General features: G+C 37.2%; 3 protein-coding genes across 3 annotated transcripts in view; 2 read left to right on the plus strand and 1 right to left on the minus strand.

Moving 5' to 3' along the window:
• Positions 1-17,838, plus strand: part of LOC132707197 (protein BTG1-like) — a 62,489-nt gene extending 44,651 nt beyond the window's left edge. The window contains exons 4-5 of the mRNA XM_060678941.1: positions 11,534-11,909; positions 14,457-17,838. Coding sequence (XP_060534924.1) covers positions 11,534-11,909; positions 14,457-14,588 — 508 coding nt within the window. The 3' untranslated portion in view covers positions 14,589-17,838. The remainder of the gene's footprint in view (positions 1-11,533; positions 11,910-14,456) is intronic.
• Positions 17,839-17,861: 23 nt separating this feature from the next.
• LOC132707196 (uncharacterized) lies at positions 17,862-20,318 on the minus strand. Its single transcript, XM_060678940.1, has one exon. It carries the CDS (start codon positions 20,215-20,217, stop codon positions 18,649-18,651), a length of 1,569 nt encoding a protein of 522 aa, XP_060534923.1. The 5' UTR covers positions 20,218-20,318; the 3' UTR covers positions 17,862-18,648.
• Positions 20,319-20,600: 282 nt separating this feature from the next.
• On the plus strand, positions 20,601-22,647 carry LOC132707821 (transcription initiation factor TFIID subunit 6). The gene has a single exon (XM_060679781.1). The coding sequence runs from the start codon at positions 20,689-20,691 to the stop codon at positions 22,483-22,485; it is 1,797 nt and encodes a 598-aa protein (XP_060535764.1). The 5' UTR covers positions 20,601-20,688; the 3' UTR covers positions 22,486-22,647.
• The last annotated feature ends 2 nt before the right edge of the window (positions 22,648-22,649 follow it).

Here is a 22,649-nt window from a genome sequence, read left to right on the forward strand (position 1 = left end):
AACATGTTTTGCTTTTCTGGGCCATTTTTCTATCAAAATCGTAGGAAGTTTTTTAGTAAGTGCCATTTTAAAAATTGTGGAATCCATTTACGGCATTTGCTTGCAAAATAAAACTGCAAGTCACGGCGTAATATATAATAATTCCCCGATATTTTAGTATTGCCTTGGAGGAGGAGTTTGTTTTACAGGTAAAACGGTAGGCGAATATTTCGTTCCCAAAAACATGTCCGTTTAAAAAGCGGTGTCCGAATTCAGAGGTTTCACTGTAAACAGTTTCTAAGTTTTTTCCCTATCGTCAAATTCAGTCGTTAATTTTTTTAAAATGAAGTTCCGCCGTTCAATTTACCATAATTGCATGAAACTGGCTTCTCAGCACAAAAATAAAATAAAAATTTGTTATGCGAAATCTGAAAGAGAAAATTTCGTGGTTGGTTTGTTTTTTTTTAACGAAAAACTAATCGAAACAAAAGCCACGGCTTCACTCAAGTGTTCGCAATGCGTTTACTTGGCTTGTTGATACTTCGAGGCGGTAAATTTCAATTTGAAGAAGAATAAACGGGCCTGTTAACTAACGCGCGACCAGACCGGCCGGAAATTACGTCGATTAATGGGCGTTCCAGATCTCCAGATGTTCGTTCTGGTTATAGTCCAAGTTGTGTTGCTCACTAAGGTTTGAGGCGGGGGGTCCCCGCGATGTTTGTGTGACGTGCGTGGCGACGATTTTCGTTGCCGATGTTGTTCCCACGTATTTTCCGGCCTGCCTGTTGTCCACGGGTCCGTATACAGACAAATTTGGTTTTGTTTATTAAAAAAATATATTCTTTTTTAGATTCTAACAAGAATTGAACACTTTAAAATGGACATGACCCATATTAGTATTGATATTCCATTTCAATACCTTCCTGTAAAATTATTCTGTATTCGGAAGCTCAAGCACAGTTTTATTTTATATCAAATTTTGGGTCCTTTTATACTACTCATCATGCGGGTGCAAAGTACCACTTTAAAACTACGCTTTTTAGGTCGGCAAAAGACAATAACGAAATTGTGATCTGCCATGCTTGAACTCAATCGACTTAACTTATTCAGGACGGCACCATTTTGCCGGAAAAGTGCCACACGACTGTTGCCCCGTAGACAAATGAAACCCTAATAAAAACGCAAAAAAATAATTTTTTTAATCAAATAACTTTATTTTAATTTAAAACTACATTTTTTTAACTAACAAACTTTTGAAAAATATTATATATAAATATAAAATTTGTTATAAAAAAATGCCTAAAGTATTTGTTAGAATTTTTCCTTTGTGTAGTAGATCTGGAAACATACATCTGGAAACTTTTCTTTGTTTTTCCTTTGCTCTTGTGTGCATACGACACATCTTCTAGAAGCGGTTTTTGTCTTTTCAGTTGAGCGAACTAATGTGGGGAAAATAGTCTAGCTATATCAGCAGTTGCAGAAACGGAAGTAACAACAAACAGCAAAACAACAAAAATTAACGTCATTAAACAGAAGAACTTGAAAAAAATCAGCAACATATGTGAATAATAGCTAATAAAATTTATACAAACCTTTTGAAAATTCCATGTAAAAAATTTTGTTGAGCGGTACTGGGAAAGTATGTTTCATCAACAACATGGCATGTGCATTCAACACACAGATATCCAATGTATGATAGAATATTTTCTTGTACCATTTTATGGTCTTCAGCATATCAATGCTTCTCATCATATCCGAACGGTCTACTGCTCCCATTTGTTTATTATAGTTAATCACATATCAGATTTCCTCAAGGGCTCTTCGGGGGCATTGTCAATTTTATCATCATCATCATCATCATCACGTTTCTCCTGTCGTTCCACTTCAAAACCACGCAGATGTCCGAACTTCTCCAGTCTACTTCATCTTTTTCTAATTTTTCTTTTAGAATCGGCATGTGAAAGTCTTTTAGGTCTAACAGTCCCAAAAGAATTTTTTTTATTTTTCGTGAAGAAACAGTATCATACTTCACTAGGTTTTCAAAAGGATAGAATTGTGATTGAAACCTTTGCTTTATTTGTTCCAACACTTCTCTTACTTTATGCAACCTATCAGCAGTTTTAGCATTCTCGTTGTTTGAAAAATGCAATTTTTTAGAATTTCTAAGTATCTGTGTCTTGCCATTTTTTTGGCTAGAGACTGGAGAGTATAAAAGAGGATCTGTTGTCCAATGTTCTTTTATTTCAAGCCTTCTATTTCTACTCATGTGAAATGATGAAAAGATGATTTCATTTATTTTCATTTTTCGGTATAGCATATGTGTTGGTCTCGAATATTATGAATCTTCAGTAAAAAGATTCAGGTGAGTCTTCTCTCAATGTCATCATGTCCACTCTGGCGGTCATAAAATTCATGCAACTTAGGCACAAAGTTCTTTTTTGTCCAGTATACCACTATAGTACCACTATCATTGTGAATGTTTTCGGTTGAAGTATTATGATGACTCCCTAAACTTACATTTTGCAATTCAGCATCAATGTCTTCTGGAGAACTGTTTTCTCCACCGCCGACATCACGTGGCAAATATTCAATACTATCAATAAACGGACCCTCTTCACTATCTGATCCCAACAATCCTTTGAGACTCGTTAATTGCGCAATAATCGCTTGTAGCGTTTTTATTTGTTTTTGTTTTTGTTTTTTTTTTTTGCGAAGGTCGAGCTTCTTCTACGCACGACATTTTGAATGCAACTAAAACACTTACATACACGTGGTGTCAGGTTTTTGAGATGTTTGACAGATGCACGCGCCTCTCTGAGTGTGTGCCATTCAGACGAGCGTCACATATATCGGACAGTGGCCGCTGGTCCATATGCCAAAATTTCCAATCATGATATGTCAGACAGGCGGCCCACTGCCAATTCGATTTTTCAATCCTGGCTGATTTATCATACAGACGCCTTTAAGGCCTAAAAAAGTCTGACCTATATATCGGTCAGCCGTCTGTGAGGAAATTTTCCCACTGTCAGATATATATGTCAACCGACTTGAAAGGGTTAAACCGATTTTAAGCTTGCGAAGTATCCTATTCTGGTATTCCTTGAACAGGGTTATAGGTAAATTGAACATCACAATCGAATAATAATTTATTATAAAATACAATTACAATACAAATACAATTGTTACTTAACGCATTTTGATCAAAATTGACTAGTCAATTAAGAAGTGATCAATTGACGGTCAGCCCCAACACGACTACTACTACTGCAAACCTAACTACAAACATTTGGAACATAAACATTACTTAGAAGGAATTAACAATCGTTCCGTTTTGCGTTTATAAATAAATTTGGCTTTCATTTTTTTTCCTTGTGGTTCTTTTTAAGCGCCGTATTTATCTCAGTTGTTCCTCACTCCTTAAGGATGATGCCTTATGCGTTTCTTCACAGTAAACTTTTAAGATTTTTTCTCGCATATGAAACTAACACTAATATTGAAAAACATGATTACATCCATATTCCAAAACAAAATAACGCTATAACACCTGTTAATATTCCGCCAACTTAACTCTCCTTATCTTTAATCAAAAATTAACCTAAGTATACCAAAGTAGAACGCAATAGACAGGACAGGGCTCTATTTGATATTGAGCACTATCCAACCAACATAGCACAGAACTCTCCAATTACCAGATTACAAAATATTTTTGATTTTCATAATTATTTTCTTGAAATCGATATTTCTGTTACTCCTATAAAAGGTTTTAAATGCCGTATGAACAAATATTTAATACATATAAATAATGCCATGTGTTACTTTGCTACTAAGGCTATTAAATTTGTGCGGATAATTGTCAATAATTATATAAATAAATAAAATAAATAAACGATTCCAAAAAAATCAATATTTGGCGGTTATGTTGTTGCAGAGCCGCTCGATCAACGTTATATCCAGCTGATAATTTGCAAAAAGGTCAAAGTTGATGGTAACTCGTATTCGAACGTTTTCGGCTTTCATTAAATACGGTACGGTCGAGTCGTAAACAGGCTTTATATTGACTCGGAATCGTTCAAATATTGTCTCATTCGAAAAACATCCGTTATCTGTAGATAAAACCGCACAATAATACTTTTAAAACCTTCCATATAAGCGAACGAGCAAACAAAAAAGATTCGGTGTTGCTGTTTCCAATGAAACCAATCTTTTGCATCACGCGCGTCGATTAATAAATATGCCCGTATAAGGTCAGGTTACACTTCTGTCGTCGGTATATCCACCTGGCCGCGCGCGGGTTGAAGGCTGTCCGTTTGTCCAATGATCGAAAGGCAATTTTAAAATGGAAAAATGGGTCTCAATAAATATATACGGGCTGCTTCGTTAAGGGTGCAGCCGCGGGCAATAACCATATTGGCGATTTTATAATTCAATGAGAACTCTGGCGGAAACAATTGTTGAACATTCTCACTCTTCATATGAGTTTCAAGTTTGCATAATTTTTTTATTTAATTGAACAAATAGGACGTCGACAGGCGAAAGCCAAATTTGTACAATTACATACGAGCCCTAACAACCAAATGTTCGGACGACGTAAAAAATGATAAAAAAAGACATTTTTATATCTATTTAATTTTTTTTTTTCCTTTGTAATGAATTATTTTTTATTTTGCATGAATTACATACCAAAATAATGGAAACATACTAAATTTGCTGACAAATAAATATTCGGACGCGAATGTTTACTGCCCAAGAAATCAATGCTACCCATGCATTGATGGTAAAATGTAGTGTGCTCAGATAAATGAGATGTCAGTTCGGGTTGTATCTTTCAAGTTTTTATAATAGTTGATAAGAAAATGACGCGTGGTGTTGCAACAAACAAAAAAGTGCGAGAAATTACCATATCTCAGGACTACAGTTCCTACATCAAGGACTACATCAATGCAAAAAATTTCAAATGACTTGAGTATTGCAAAATCAACAGTCGGAGATATTATAAAAAAGTATGGAGAGACAGCTAGTGTTAGCGTTCGTGGTAAAAGTTTAGGTCGACCCCGTAAAATCACTGAAAGAGAACGTCGTATTCTGGTAAATATTTGTAAAACTAGCAGACGAAGCGTCTCACGACAAATTCAAGCCCAATGGAATCACGAGGCAAACTTAAATGTCTCCAAGGAATGTTGTCCACAATGGATGCATAAGTCTGGTTTGAGTTTTTATAAGGTAAGTTTACAATTTTTCCTGTTTCAATATAAAAATTATTAATATTCTATGATGTACTTTTGTTAAAGGCAAAGGAAAAACCATTACTAACGTCTATTCAGAAGAAAAAACGTTTGGATTGGGCAAAATCTAAAATATTCTGGACAACCGAAACGCGGAGTAACGTTATCTTCAGCGACGAATTAAAATTTGATGTGTGTGTTATTCGATTTTCGAAAAAGGATGATTCGTACAAAATCAGAAGCCATTCACAAAGATTGTCTAAAGCGCACGGTAAAATTTCCCCAGGGTGTTATGATATGGGGGTGTATGAGTCGTAAATGGGTTGGCAACTACGAGTTCATTGATGGTACTGTAAATGCAGAAAAATACCAACAAATTTTATCAAGAAGTTTGATCCATCGATAGAACGAAATTTTGGAAATGAAAATTTTATATTTCAACAAGGCGGTGTGTCCTGCCATACTGCGAAAACAACAAAAAAATGGTTTGGGGACCATAATATGAAAGTTTTATCGTGGCCATCAAATAGCCCCGACTTGAATATTATTGAAACTTTATGGCATCGGATGAAAAATACTTTGCGTAACAATCCTCAGCGTACAGTTCCAGCGTTAAATGCAAAAATCACCAAAATTTGGAACACTTTCACCCCTCAAGATTGCAAGACTTTGGTAGATTCCATGCCAAAACGCATAAAAGCTGTTATTGCCGCGAAAGGTGATGTTACTTCTTATTAATATTCTATTTAAAGTAAAAGATTTAAATGCGTCCAAATATTTATTTGTCAGCAAATTCGGTATGTTTTTGATTTTGGTTATGTAATTTATGTGAAATAAAAAAATAATTCATTACGATAGCACTTTTTGGTATAAAAATAAGTGTGTGATTTCATTTTTAAAAAAAATCAATTTAAAATAAGTATAAATATGTTTTCTTATTATTTCGTACATCGTCCGAACAATTAGTTGTTATGGCTCGTAAATAGTTGAAAAATACATTTAAACAAAGAACGAAAAGAAAAACAGTGACAAGGTATAGCTCGCAGTAGTTACCCTCGCTCAATCAGAAGTCAGCAATGGTGAAAAATCAATTTATTCCAAGGTGTCAAAAAGAACTAAAGAAAAGAAAAACAATAATAACCATTTGAACAAGTCAAAACTGCAATACAGGCAAACAAACTGACGAACAATGAAACTGGCAGTGGTATTAAAATTCATCGAAATGACTAACTTCGCCAAGTACACCTCTGCATCCTGAGGACAACGATATACATGCTTTCGAGATTTGTCATCTTAACTGAACACTAGTAAGGATAAAATCAAAAGATGTTTATTCATCTGCCACAAAATCAAGACCTATAAATCAAATCTTCGATTATAGATGATGAGGTTACATTTACCACCAATGGGGTTGGATGATTTCAAAATTGTAGGTACTGGACCAGAGATAATCGCCATTGCAATTTAAATGTGACCAAATAATGGGCCCTTTGTTGTTTAATGAATAATTAAATGCTGGTCGTTGAGATGGGGAATTATGGCATGCTATAGAAAATCTTCCTATCAATGTAGGATGTGTAGTTTTTCCAATTCGATGGTGCATCGATTCACAAGTTTAGGATTGTTCGTCAATGGTCAAACCAAAAATCTCCTATCCGCTGGATACGAAGAAACAGACTTTTTGAACCCTGGCCTCCGAGGTCCTCTGATATTACACCAATCGATTTTTATTTTTGGGAAGGGATAAAAAAATAATGTTTGTAATTTGTAATTGTAATTTGTAATTTGTAATTATTTTGTAATTGTTTTCTTAAAGTTAATCAGTAATCTACTAAAAATTATTGTTTTCTTAAAATAAAATAATTACTTTGTATTACTATTAAAGTGACCATATTGGTAGAGATTTTTCTTTCCATGGCACAGTAATTTATCAAATAAAAAAAAAACAATTTTTAATAATTTTATGTTTTGCACAAAATGACGAAAAAACTAGAAGTGCAAATTTTGCCATGGCGTAGGTTAAATATTCGGGACAACTTTTTTAAATATTTTTTCCGACATCCCTAACGCGCAGCAAAGTATCAAGTAGGTCGCGTTTAAAATTTAAATTTTAATTCAGTATTTTATAAAACGTGAACCATCAATCTGTACGACTGTGTAAAACTGCAAATCTATTTTTATTTAAAAAATAGGACAAATCTTTCATTTTCTTTTTGGACGCCAGATACCAATAACAAATCTTCGCTATAGATCATTTCATTATGTGGTGAGATTAAACAGTTTATAGTAGAATGTTTTGATGCATCGGTTCTATAAAAGCAGTTGCTGAGTAAAATGTGATTTCTAAGATTGCTGGGGGAGTTTCAAAATTTATTTGTTAATTTATAATGGTAAAAAAGAGTGCAGCGTTAATAAGTGCTTACAATATCTCAACATACCGGGCTTCGACATTAAAAGAATAGTTTACTGGTCCCAAATCCACATTAAACATTAAATAACAGTTATCCTAATGATCGTTTTTGTAATGCCTACCGATCTTAATAAGAGTGTTAAAAAGTAAGTGTCCTTTCTTAATAACTCCGAAACGGACGGAGATGTCGAAATGCGGTTTCAACGTTTTTTCTTGCAAATTTATGCCAATACTTAACGATGATGAAATTGGATAAATCGCCATTTTAAATAATTAAGAGTTTACTCCATATTCAAATTGGGTTTCAGACGACACTTCTGTGTATTTTTTCAGGCTTTCTAATACCGCTATTAAGGTTATATAGTCTATAACAATTTCCAGTTTTTTGTCATTCCCATTTTGGTTATAATTTTTTCCCTGAAGCGCTCCTGAAGTTTACGACGACTTGATGAAAATGAAATTTCGTTATTCATTGGCTTGCTTTAAATAAGAAACAATTTCGGAAAGATATAAATAGGGAGCCACTGGAGATTCTAAATGGCAGCCCATCTGAATAGTTCGGTGGAGGTAGCGCCATTCCATTTGCGAAGGTGGTTCGGAAAGATTCGCCTTCTACCCGGGCCTCTTTTCCCCTCTACTTTGCCCTACATGATGTTTTAATAAGTTATAGTGAAGTAGAAACATACAATTTAGTTTTTATGAATGATAAATTATATAAAAATAAATAAAACCATTGTCGACGATGTTATTGTTTTTAAATGCAATTTGTTTTTTTTATCGGTTTTGTCGGCACTACAAAAAGTCCAATTTTGCGCGTTCGCGTTGTAAAATGTTAAAAAAAAACGAATTTTAATATAATTAACATTTTAAAAATGTCCCAAAAACCCAATATATGTCAATTAAATTAATTAAATTGTTATCTGGAAACATTTTAAAACACCTGTCATGTATTTACGTACTTTGAACCGGTCATATCAATATTCAAAAAAGATATTATTCTAATTCTATCCGCGCGTATAATAAAATCCATTAAAAGTTGCCGCTACATTTGCTTGCGCAACTCAAAAGTGACACAATAATTAATATTAACCGTACAAGTTTCAATAACGTTACGAATGCAATAAGCAAAAACGGTGCTACCCAATTTTCATAGTTGATTTAAATTTGATAAACAAATTAATAAATACGAAAAATCTAGAACCCGTCGATGCCTTGTCGCCCTTGTCTGGGGCATATGTGTTTTTTTTTTAATCGTCTGCATAATACTTTGAACAATATTTTCCAGATATGCATTAATTATATGTGACACGCAAATGTAATTTGTAAAATTTGAAAGGTTAAGTTGTATGTATGTGTGTGAATGTATATAAGAACAGGTAGTGAGTGGTTGGTAGGTTATTCATCTGAACGATTGGGAAAGGAAGTTTTAATTGATCATTATCATCGACGGCGCTTAGAATGTTCGTTGTTTCAACTACGTTCGTCATAAAGACAATACCGCGATTTGTAATTTGTGTGTACTGAAAACAAAAATACGGCGTGGCAACACCGCGACGACGACGTCAAGGTTTTTCCCGTCAAACGTTTTAAGTCCTCCTACGTCATCGGCCTTCTAACAAATAGGCATCGCAAGAAACGACGTATAATAATAATTATGTATATATTACAATTTGCTGAGCTTGTTATTTTTAATGGGGACCATGACGCCCGGGGCGGGGGCAAAAGGAAAAAAAAACGGGCAATGTCGAAATAAAAGATTGGCGAAAACCTCGATCGTGACTAATGCTCGAATTGCAACGACTACGTGTTTCACGCTGCCACATACGCGTTTTCGTCCACAGGTTTATGTGATTTTGATCCGTTTTTGTTTTTTTTTTGTTGCCGTTTTGTTTGTCTGTTGCAAAATACGCAATTAATGACACGAAGGCCGTGAAATTTGTATTTCCCTTTATAATGGTCGATTGTTTTTCGAATAGTCCTCTGGCCGAGCGAAAATTACGATGTGATTTTGAAGTGTGTAGGCTTTGCAAAATAATCTATACGGTTATATTATAAATGGACTCAAATTTCTTTTTAGAAATATACTTGCAAATATGTCTTATCATTTCAAACCAAACCAACTAACCAAAACTGACAGGGTATCCCAATAAGAGCAACGAGGCACGATGTTAGGATAGCGGACAGTCCCAGAAATTTGAAAAAAAAATTATTGATTAAATCGGCCAAGACACAATGCGGGAAATTATTTTTGAGTTTCTGTAATGGTTACCAGAGGGCGTAGTTGTTATCTTAAATTTTAAAACTCGGTTTCCACAAAAATTTCTAGTGGTTACAGTTTTTGTTTAATGCCGTTTGCCCTATCTCTGGAACTAAAAGTGGCGGTGGGTATTCGAACATTTTCCAGAATAAATATCCATATCTCTAAAAATGTTAATAAACTTGTGATTGCTTCACTTGCGGCCAGGTGGAATTTTCTGATATGTTCGCACAAAAATTAATTTTCTGAAAAAACATAAATGCAACCATGTGAAAGATAAATAGTGCGGATCGTGAAACGAAGCCCGATAATCCAGTGAAAACTGCATCTTAATATCTTTATCCTAACCTAAACTATCAACAAAATAACGGACGTTAAAAAAAAAGTTGATTTTGGGAACATTTTTTTAAATTCGTGTCTAATTATCCCGAATTTACCAAATAATAAATATTTAAAATCAAAATAAAACTTTTATTAACTATTATTAATTTTTTCAATGGTTTTCCATATTTTGTCACTTCAATACGTCAATGGTAAATAAAACCAGTTAGTGATGAAACGAATATACTCTATATTTGAAATCAACAAAGCATGTCACGCAAATAATTTTTTAATTGAATTTTAGAAATCATTTAGCATCTTAAAAATAAATTTGAAGTTCATAATATTTGTAATTGTTATTAATAAGTGGAACGTTTTCCCAAAATCTAACTTTGAGCGTTAAATTCTTTAATTGATAATTTAGGTTTTAATTAAGATGCTGTTTTCACTGGGTTGTTGAGCTCTTATTTGACCATTTGACGACATAAAAGAACTTATATGATTGCATTTATTATTTTATTTTGATCATGTCAGAAAAGTCCACCGAATGGGGTAAGTACCACAATTGCATCACTTTTTAACTACTCCAAGTTTATTAAAATGCGTTAAGCCTTTTTGGAGATGGGAGATTTATTTGTTATGAAAAACGTGTGCCTATAAGCTTTTAAAAGTTGTTGTTAATGAGATGACTAATTTAAGTTGGAGTGGGAATTTATTATAAGCTCGTTATCTACATAGAAGTTTATTATTCTCTTGGCTACTGACAAAAAAGGCGAAAAAAAATTGGCGTTACGAACGACCATATATGCGGAGACGATGTTATTCAACGCGCGCTAATTGAGACCCGTTTGGGCCAATTAAATTTGATTAAATAAGCAAAACGTTACGGCAATCATTTGCCTGCGGTTTTGCGCAGGCCAGTATATAAAAAAAGGGGATGAGATTTCGTGATTGGTCGAATTGCCGGGGGAGGGTGGAGTGGGGCTGTTGGCATTTAAAAAATACAATGAGATATATATGTATTCATTAATATTTATTTATATTTTGCCTTAAGTCGCCGTCGCTCCGTTCTTAGAACTAAATTAAATGGAATGGATATTTTTATTGGGATTCCGCGAATTATTAAGTATCGTATTCTGTTATTCTTTGAAAAGGGTTATAGCTAAACTCTACATCACAAACGCATAATAATTGATTATAAAATGTATCTTATTATTCAAGATGTTATTTAAAAATATTTGGATTGACTTTGACTAGTCAATTAAGAAAATATTACCTCAAGTATATTACATCAACATACATGTCGTCATAATGAGCTATATCACGTTGACTTTTTAATTTCAGACTCGGCGAATCTGAAGGTTCGTACTGTACCCTAGCAACTTTCCCCTCGGAGAACTCCTCGAGGACGTCGTCGGAGTCATCGTCCGCGTCGTCGTCGACATCGACATCGCCGAGGCCCGCGACGTCCCTCGACGGCAGTCCCTCGCCCAGCCCGGCAAGTACGCCGCCGCTCCAGCAGAGGGCGGGCATCGGCCGCAAGAGCAACCACCACAGTTCCAAGCAGCAACTGAACCAATCGCAGCAACAGCCGCGTCATCCCGGATTCAAGGGTTTCGAATACGTGGCGCCCGTATCGGGCGTCAAGTACCGGAACCATCAGCAGGGCTACATCCCGACGCCGTCGTCGTCGCTCAGAACGAAGCAGTCACCAAGAGAGGTACGACGCGTTTATGCGCCTATATATTTATATATAGTCCATTTGATGCCGAGAGAGTGCGCGATATGTACCAGAGAATTAGCGTTAGTAGCGCGAGCTGCGCCCTCTGTTCGCAAATCCCGAAACTAGGATTCGTTGCCCTCTGGTTATCCAACGGACTATATAAACTGCTGAACGCTCGTATCGGGTACCTATAGAAAAATCATAAATCACGTTCATTCTCATCCGAGATTTGTTAAAAGCGTTTGAAAACCAAAATACTTATAATTTTTACATCAAGAGAGTAGTTAAAATAGTAAGCGAAAATTTTTAAAGAATTTAGTGTTGGATGAAATACTTTCTATTGATTTCGCGAATATGGCCGAAAACGTCCACAATTTTCGTTTACCCGCTTCGAGTGTCCCGGTATTGTTGGTTTGTTGATGCTAGAATGCCGATTTGGGTATGCTTGCAAGGCTTAAGGATCAATTGCTTGTGGATGGGTCAACGTTGGGCAGGTTTACAATCGAAAACCAACACCATCGACGACGAATTTTAATTTACGACTGTCACTACTAGTCGAGGGTAAGGCGCTGACGTCACACGGGTTGCCCCTATCCGCTAGTTGCCATTAGAGTGTGGTAAAATTCGCCCTGCCTCGTCATTTGCTTGCAAGTAGTTACAGCCGTTCTTTATTTCTTTAAATTATCTTCTCGTTCCTGTTTCTTTACGGATCCAGAAGTCGAAATTGTCTCCATTGACCACGCAAACGGTCCCAGATAACGAAACGAACATTTTTCTAATCTGTACTTAAAGATCGCAGGTCAACGACACCATTCTTCGTATCTGCGCGCCGAGATTAACTTAGTCAACTGTTCGGTAGATGTAGTTCTTTCTTATTCCGTTTATGTTGCATCCGTAGGCAGTGGTATTAGTGGCGGTCTCTATTGTATTTTGCATGTTATCCTTAGCGGGCGTGGCGTTTCGCCTCGCCGCCGCTACCCTCCGCCCTCCATCATTTTACCGATTGTGTTTTTTTCAGTGTGCGACGCATATCTGACGTCAGGGCTGTTGCCGTTTGTTAGTTTTAAGAAATAGTTAAGTTTTGTCGGGAGACGGCGATATTATAGGTAATTATAATTGCATTCTTACAGAGTTCTTCACTTCAAAGTTCTAATTAAAAGGCAGGTTCGGGAGGGATAAATTATTAAATCTAAGAAACCGTTTTAATGGCGTTATCAGCTTCCATGTCTGACTTGAGCGCCTCATTGACGGCGACTGAGAACGGCAAACCAGAAGGCGTGCTGCTGCAGTGGCGTTCCGTGGCCCACACGAAACACGGTTAATTTTAGTTTGACTGGTTGGCTTTTAAACTAAAGTTTCATCAAATACACTCGACAGCAAAATTGACGCATATTTTGTAAAATGGAAAAATGTCATTACAAAAAATTAATGGTTTAAAATGATGTCTTTTTATGTCCTTAGCAATGCAATTTCTCATGAAATAGTTCGTGTTGTATGCCTGTATCGTCGTGTTTGAAACTTATCAGGCGAAAGCACTTGTGGAAACAAGCATACGGCAAGTTCAAATCGCATTTCGTTTAGGTGTGACATATCTAAACGCGATCTGCGAATGGTATCGAGAGACCGGCAGAACCCAAAGAAGATCTGGAGAATGCAACAGGGTGAAAACAATTAATCATGTTCGATTTTTGCGAATGCGGACACTACGAAGTCGTGCAGGAATTCTCTCGTCAGTAAAAATTTCTTGATAGTCGTGAAAACGATATTACTCTCAGCAGGGCTGCAATTTATCATAGACCATCGAAGGCAACGTCTTCAGTTTGCCCGGACACAGCACATAGGTTCGATGGGCCCTACAACCTCCACCTATAGACTTAAATCATTGAATCAAATTGAAAAAGACGAAATCAGAATCTTCATTTCAAGTACAACAGGGTTTGAAGCTATAAGATTGAAAAATCACATTTTTGTTGTCTTTGGTACACCACACATTAGTCAAAAGGTTGAAAAAAACAATAATTATGTTTGAATAGAAATTGACGGTCTCCAATCTAAAAATTACTTTCGATTTTTTTTCAAAATATGCGTTAAATTTGCGGTGCATTGTATTTTGGCCAATAAGCGATGGTCCAGCATAGCATGGGTACCATAGGAAACAGAATTCGGGACAGCAATAATTAGTCACAAGTGTATTTCTGATTTTCTCACATGCATTATTGCGGAAGTTGTACTAGTGGCTAATTTTTATTCTACACGCGGGGCCGTAATACGTCACAAGATTCCGTTATTTAGTCCTTGTTTTTGTGAACAGGTCTCTATTGGTTAGTCACAAAGGCCTAACTAAACTTTAAAATGGCGCGATAATATTTTTAGCGAAAAATGGGGTACGATCGATTAACATGTATATGTAATATATGGTTGCGGGGTCGCGTTTACGACGCTTGGGAAACAGACGCCATAATAACCCTCCCGCTGTGTTCGTGTTAAGGTTGGTCCTTTGGAAAAACGACCCAGCTACTAGCAATGTTCCGTCCGTTGTTGCAGATGAACTTCAACTTCAATCCGAATCATAGGCCCATGTACAGATGCGATGGTCCCCCTTACCCGATGGCGCCGCCCTTCTACAGGAACGTAAACTACAACAGGAACCACTACAAGAACGTCGTGAGGGTGTAGGGCGGGGCGTCGGCCCGGACCGCGCAGCCGCGTTTCGCAGTAGACGGCTAGAACGGGGAGGCGAACACGACGACGACGACAACGACCACCCCGCTCCACATCCCTCTCCCAACAACCACTGTTCCGGTTAATTTTTTTTCTCCCCCCATTTGCTATTTAGATTGCGTTCACTGTGTATATGTATATTAGAAAAGTTAACTTTGATATATGTGATTTTTTGACGTGTGATTTAAGGTAGTAGGAGCGGGCGCGTAGATTTACCACAAGTACGGCAACGCTGCGGGTCGCTGGCAACCGCGTAAAATGGTTTTCGTTATCTGTGATAGTGAATGATTCCGTTCGTCCGGACGATGATTGGTCGACCGGATACGGAAAAGTTTTAGTACTAAACCAACCGGCCTAGTCATGTCTACCTGTATTTCCGTCCTTTTTCTCTTTTTTAACCATTCTGTAGGGCGTTTCATGTGTCAGCGGAAATCGGGGGAACGATAAACGCGTTAGCTCCGAATAGTTCATTTGCACCAGCTTCAAAATCAAAAATCCTGGACCAGCGAATGCAAGAAAATGAGTACTTGGTTTATACTGTCGCCGTTTGCCTCGTGAATTATGTGGGAAAAAAACGTGATCTCGAGTAGTTCATTTGAACCAACTTCATTGGTCTCGCGTTTTGAGGAAAAAACATAAATATCTGGGGCGAGCGGGTGCCGGAAAATTCGTTAGTTCGGGTTGTTCATTTGCATCAACTTTATTGGTCTCGCGTATCGAGCGAAAAAAACAGATGCCTTAGGTCTCGGAAAGTGTTAGTTCGTTTGTTCCGTCGTTATTGGACAGATGACGATAAACAGGTGTGAGTTTTATTCGTTTGTCAATAATGGTTTACTTGTACATACTGATCTTTTTTTTCCTTGGCCGGCCCGGTTAAAAAAAAAACAAATAAGACCCGAAGAGGTCATCGGGTTGCCAGTGATCCGCTGTGCTTTTTTTTAAGATTAGGTCGTCAATTTGACCCGCGACGCTCGACAACAGTAATACGCACGCTATATTAGTGTGAGGTCAGATAGCCAAGTTTGGTTGGTCGGTTGTTTGAGTTTTGTGTGTTTTTTTAATTAGTTGAGACGCACGGAATTCGTGTTCATTTATCAATAGTGTACTATAGAATTATTCTTTGTAAATGTTAAGATTGGAAATGAAACGGGTTAAAAGAGTATTTTAATGAAAATCCAAATATAACCTGCAAACATTCATAGGCCCAATAACCTTTCAGGAAATTTATTATCGAAACTGATTATTAGTATCTCAGATTTTAATTTTCGATAAAATTGGGATTGTAACACTATTGTCAAGTAATCACGAATTTCGTTAAAAGTTTTTACTAATAATTGAGAACCGCAACAAAAACTGAAACACCTGTAAAAAATTATATGGCGAAAATCCGTTTGTTTGGAACCGCAACGCTGACAATTACCAAACAAAATTGCCAATGTTACGTCATCACTAATATTGGGATTTCAAGGTAAGCGACACGCCACCTGGTGGTCACTTGTCAAAGTTCACTACATTGACGGGCTGCTTGTAAAGCACTTGTCAGAATATTTTCCGCACTTTTACCGTGCAAAATAATATGCACTGGATTAAGAACTTCTTCTATAATGCACCTGGAATGTTCATTGTTTTCTTAGATATTCAGTTAGACTTAATGTCAATTATTTGCAAGTAGAAAAAAAAGCACACTTACCGACTTCAAATTAACAAATTTCACTAAAACAAAGCTTGTTTAACTCTTCCTTTTTGTTTTTTTTTTCTTTTACACTATTAAGCAACAATTTAAACAAAAATTGCAATTGAAAAAAACTGCAATTGATTTAAGTTATAATGTACTGCACGGTGATTCAGATTCTTATCGTTGCCTTCTTATTTTGGAGTCCCAATGGCGTGTTGTTCAGGTTCAGTCGGTCGACGTCGGTGCCGTAACGGACACGTGACGCATTGGAATTCAACGCAAGCCCATTAGTCGAGCGCGACGCGCGTCTCTTGTCAATTTAAGCGTTTTGTTTGTTGCGTGCGTACCTCGTCGAACGTTGCGCCTGCGTGTGATGCGCGCGCAAGAAACAAAAACGAATCGGCGGGTGATTTCGCGCGCCGCCCTACGCTTGTCAGACTGATAAAGGTGTAGCAGCACGTGTGTATATTCTTTGTTTGTAAATATTTTTACGGAGGAAGATTAGTTTATAACGTTCCGCGTCACTCGTTTGTTTTTATTTTTTACTTTCCCCGCGGGTAAAAACAAATAACCCGTCTACTGTGATCCGAGCGGAAGCGCGAGTATAATATTTTATAATTTGTTTTTTTATGTCTCCCTCTTGGTTTTCGTATCTATAGCGATTCGCTTTCAATAATTTTTTTATACCGACAGTTCTTGGGTGCGATGTTGCGTTCTCCCTATCTCCCCTCTCCCCCTCACCACTCTATCGTCGCTTTTAGTTCGCTAATGTAACCGCAAAATCAATAATCCAAGGCTGAGAGGTTTTTAAAGACTTATTCAATTGGTAAGGTTAAGTCAAGACGGTCCAAAATGATGACAAATATCGCTACGTCTCGTAATGTTAAGTTAGGATTTTTTACAGTAAAGGTTATGGTTTAGTTTGATCTTTTTTTTTTAACCGAAAATATAGTTTGGTACAGAATCGCGACGGCCTAAAGCGAAGCAACGATGTTTCTGTACGATTAACAACCCCCCTTCCGCGCGTCGCGGGGGCGGGGCGGGCTTTTTTTTAATATATTTTTTTTGTCTAGTAGGTTTGGTTCTGTTCGTATCTTTTCTACTTCGCTGTAATTGGTAATTAATAAATCGTTTTCTCCCCCATCGCCGTATAAACAAAACTAACAGGGTGTTTTTAATGTCGCGCGAATTTTTTTTCTTTTCGATGATTTCGGGTTTTTTGGGGCCGTACGCGTCGCCCGGGTAAATTTGTGTATGGATTCAAGTGCAATTATGGCTAACCTGCGACAAAACGAAAATGTGATATTTTTTATTGTAAATATTTTACAAGAGATTTCAAAATAAAAAAAAACTAAATCGATAAAATTAAGGTTATTTTTTATTGTATTGCGGAGGCGCGCGCGTATCTCTCTCGAAGAACCTGTAACTTTACTGTAGAAATTATTTGTATATGTGTAGAGATGTTTCAGTGTAATATAAAAAATACCTATTTAAAATATATTAATGTTAAGCAGTGCATTTAAAATGAAAGCGCGTTTTATTCCAACGTCGGGATCCCCAGAAAGTTTACCAAACGGGTTGCAATATTTTTATATTTTCCTTGTCTATCTGATATACAAGAGATTCTAGCACACTTAAGACTTTGGTTAGGGTACGCTCAGATCACAAAATATTAAAAGCTAAATGTCAATGAGTCACTCGAAGTCGCAGGCCACTTTGTCTTTTACCATATTGCCAAGGGAGTCAAGATGTTTAACCGCACAAACACCAAATGACAGATGCCAGAACGTACGTTTCGTTTTTCGGCGGACGATTTTGTAATGAAACGAAGAATAAAGAGAATTTACGTTTGACAGCCGATGACAGAACTATCAAAAGTAGCTTGGCGGACGACTGTGAAGAAGTTTATCAAATAATCGCATGTCAAACGAAACAATAACTTCTGGAGAATTGTTTCGGTATAGTTTTTTCAATAGAACATAAAACGAATCGGATCTAGATTAAACAAAATCACATTCTAATGACTAGAATTGTACGAAACACGATACAATCAGGTCAGCATTGAACGTAGTAAAAGGTGCTTGGTCGTTATGAAACACTGACCAAAATTAGGAACGTATGGGCTGACATAAGTGAGTCGTGTGCGCATAAGAAAACTTAATCATAGTAGTTTGTACTTTTCAGTCAACTTAAAATTAATCACGAGAAGTGTTCATATACCTAGTAGAGAAGAGAGCCGAAGTCGCGTAAGTGGCGACAAACCTTCTAAATAGAGAGTCGGTAATTGAGAACAGAACCTAATTCGGTTGATATGGATATCTAGCACCGCGCATTACGGTCTCACTTCTTGGCCCCATACAGTTTCGGCAGTTCCTCTTCCAACCTCAAAACTTTTAAGTAGGAAATCAGACGCCAGTCGTCGTTTTTCTTTAGGTACGTGCTGTAGTAACTCACGAGTTCTTTGCTGCCGTCCCGATCGATGTCCGCGATCAGTAAACTGTCTTTCTGGTTTGCATAACTAGGTTGACAGTTGTCGGAGTTGCCGTCACAGATCTGACTTATTTCTGTATAACTGACGTTGATTATGTTGTTGGTGTCGTTGAGCATGACCAAAGCGACGCGTTCTGAGATTTCCCTGACAAAATACGTTTCGTTCACGTTTATCATCAGGACGTTGCGTTTATGGATTCTAGCGGAGGGCCGCAGTTTTCGGTAACGCTCAGACCACTGCCAAATTTTGACTATGAAGCCATTAACGCGGCCTTTCGACGAATCCGACTTGGTCTTAGCTGAGTCGAAAAACAAAAACTTTGGATCCAGTATGTAAGCATTGTCAAATGGCCAGCTTTTCACCAACTTATTGTTCTCGTCTGTAAGGGTTATTATCGAACGGCACTTTGGGCAGTCTTCGCCGTTAGTGACCGTTAAACGCATATTGCCCGCCATATACACGTTTTCATTAATTCCGTAGTTAATTTTATGGGGACTTATTTTAAAACGGCTGTCCGCAATAAACTTTTGTATGGCGTCAATGGTTACCTCGTACAGGGTCCCATTCTTACATAAGTATCTAAGGTGGACATTTAAGAATAACTTTGAAATTTCTACACATCCCGGCACTTGAATATATGCCAAAGCTCTACCGGTTTTTCCAGAGAGTACTAAAAAACTCTTCCTTTCAAATACACTGAGTAGCTCATCTACACCATCATTATTCAAATCTGGAATTGCCACTGGCAAGCTTAAATCTCTAACAGTCTTTTTCTCTTCTGCCGAATGGGCGTGCCACAGCGCTTGCCCTGAAACGGTTTCTATCGCCTTAAGTCCCTTATCGTCTACCACAAGACAATCGAAATTTCCATTTGAATCTACATCAATGACAGTGCAATTCATTTGGTGCGGTTCAGTTTCCTGTTGGAAGTCCCACGCCACTGCTCCAGTGGTCCCAATAAATGACAAAACCCCGTGTTTCAACAGCTTGGGCGAGTGATAGCTCCCTTTATAGAGAATCGCTAAATTCAAATTTGTCTTGTACAGTCCATCCACCAAGTGAATTTCGCCGACGAGCTCCACATCTTCTTGCTGATACGTCCAATCCTTTATCTTGACGGGGCAAGTGTGAAGTTCCGAACAGGGCAATACCCACAAAAATATAATAATTGGCAAGAAACACAAAATAATAGAACACACAAAGGCGACTTTTCGGGTAGTCGACATTTTGCTGGCCCCTCTTTTTATTTTTATTATGTCATCTTTGATTTGAATGCTATGTCCGTTTTGTCGATAAACTGGAGCGGTTTTTTTCCGATAGTTGTCGCAAATTGGTTCCATGCTGATCTCTTTATCTGAATCGGAGTCACTCAACGATTGGGGCAATGGAGAATATATACCTTGCATTGAGTTCGTCATATTTCACGCCGATTCACCAACAAATAACAATATGGTAATAAGAAAATAAAATCGATTTTTAAATCGCGGTCAGCATTTTGTTGGACGTTCGGTTTCTTCTTCTTTTGGTAATTGAAGGCCTCTTCATCCATTCATTCATTTGGGATCATACTAATGACCATTTTTATGTATGCTCAGGCCAAAATATTATAAATATCTAAAATTAGCGATTAAAATTATTAATTGTTTGAATCGTTTTTTAATTAATAATAGATTTGGATGCCTCTTTTTGAAATGGCCCGTGTGCTAGGATCACTCGATCATTTGCCCCACACTAGCGGAAATTTTCTTATACCAAAGAATAGATTCCCGTATTGATAATATAAAATATAAAAAATATAACTGTGGACTGTTGCTATAAAACATTTTTATGTTTAAAAATAAACGAATTGGGTGCTCATTTCGTCATGCACTAATTTGAACCGGTTCAAAATGTCTAAAGTTAATGAAAGTGATTTATATGGAACAAATTTTTCTATAGAATCTATGAAGGTAATAGCAGAAAGCATAGGAATAGGAAATCTACAAGACGAGGCCGCAAAAGAACTCGCCGAAGATATATCTTTTCGAATCAAGCATATCGTGCAGGACGCTGCGAAGTTTATGAATCACGCGAAACGGGTCAAATTGTTACAATCTGATGTTGATGCCGCTTTAAAAGTTAGAAATATAGAGCCCCAGTATGGGTTCAATTCAGCAGAGCCCCTACCATTCCGTTTCGCTTCTGGCGGTGGTAGAGAGTTGCATTTTATTGAAGAAAAAGAAGTGGACTTAAATGATTTACTTCAGAATTTGAATCCAAAAGCTCCTTTGGATGTTATGTTAAGATCTCATTGGTTGTGTATTGACGGGATTCAACCCACAATACCGGAGAACCCTCCCCCTGTGTCTAAAACTGTTCAAAAATTAGAATCTGTAGACCCAATAAACAAGAAACCTGTTAAGGAAACCTCCGGCAAACCCATAACAGGAAAGCAAAAATTAAAGAACATTGAAACTGTGCAAATAAAACAACTGGCAACTCATGAATTATCAGTGGAGCAGCAACTTTATTACAAGGAAATAACAGAGGCGTGTGTGGGTTCTGATGAGGCTCGACGTGCAGAAGCATTGCAGAGTTTATCATCAGATCCGGGCTTGCATGAGATGCTTCCTAGGATGTGCACTTTCATCATAGAAGGAGTGAGAGTGAATGTAGTGCAGAACAATTTGGCATTATTAATATATTTGATGAGAATGGTGAAAGCATTGCTAGATAATCAGAGCCTGTTTCTTGAAAAGTATTTGCATGAGCTGATTCCGTCTGTGGGTACTTGTATAGTATCAAAACAATTGTGTATGAGACCTGAAATGGATAATCATTGGGCTCTAAGAGATTTTGCTTCACGATTAATGGCGCAGATTTGCAAAAATTTTAACACGAGTACAAACAACATTCAAACTCGTATAACGCGCATGTTCACCAATGCCTTGGCACAAAGCGATAAAATTCCATTGTCTTCTCTTTATGGGGCCCTCCAGGGACTATCTGAGTTGGGTACTGAGGTAATTAGAATATTTATATTACCTAAGATAAGGCAAATTGGGGCAAGAATTGAAAGTCATTTGGAAGGAAGCATAATGTCAAACTCGGATAAAATTGCGTCAGGTCACATAAAACAGTTGGTAGTTAAGGTAATTGCTCCAGTTTTAAAAAATCTTCGTAATCCTCCAGATAATTTAGAGGACTACAAACAAGAGTATGGTTACCTAGGGCTGGCACTCCATGGGGCCGTTTTAAAGGCTAGAACACAACCTACTCCCATTTCTACTTTATCGTCCAGCATAGTCACAAATACCATCACGTCAGTTGGGCAAAATATGAGCGCTGGAACCATAATACACCAAGCAAATCCAAATCGAGCCATGGTTATAAGCCAGCAGCAGCGGGTTGCCATACAGCAATCAAATCAACCAAAAGTTATATTCATGCCTCAGAGGTCCCAGACGACAAGTTCTTCGATGCAGCCAAATCCCGCGACAAATACAGTTGTTAAGTTTGTGTCAAACCCTAACATTATGTCGCAACAGAAGATTGTAACAAGCCAGCAGAAGTTGGTGGTGATGTCTAATCAGCAACTTAATCAGAGTTCTGGGATGCAGTCGCCTAACTTGGTTTCCAAGTCGAATTTCATGCAGCAACATCACCAGCAAGTGCATGAACAGTCCATGGATTTATCTGATATATAATTGATTACACAAGAATGTAGGATGATTATATTAAATAAACTCTTTAAGTGGAGCGCAGCCCCATTTTAACGCATATTTTGTTAGTCTACATTCAGAAACATGTTTTAAAAACGCATGTATTTTTAAATCATTATGTGTCTCAAACTGTAATTTTGCTATACCAC

The sequence above is a fragment of the Cylas formicarius genome, unplaced genomic scaffold (assembly GCF_029955315.1).
Source record: "Cylas formicarius isolate icCylForm1 unplaced genomic scaffold, icCylForm1.1 PGA_scaffold_9__14_contigs__length_23061073, whole genome shotgun sequence".
NCBI classification, from domain to species: Eukaryota; Metazoa; Arthropoda; class Insecta; order Coleoptera; family Brentidae; genus Cylas; species Cylas formicarius.

Coding starts and splice junctions, on each gene's coding strand:
- LOC132707821 (XM_060679781.1), top strand. CDS start 20,689: ATGTCTAAAGTTAATGAAAGTGATTTATATGGAACAAATTTTTCTATA.
- LOC132707196 (XM_060678940.1), bottom strand. CDS start 20,217: ATGACGAACTCAATGCAAGGTATATATTCTCCATTGCCCCAATCGTTG.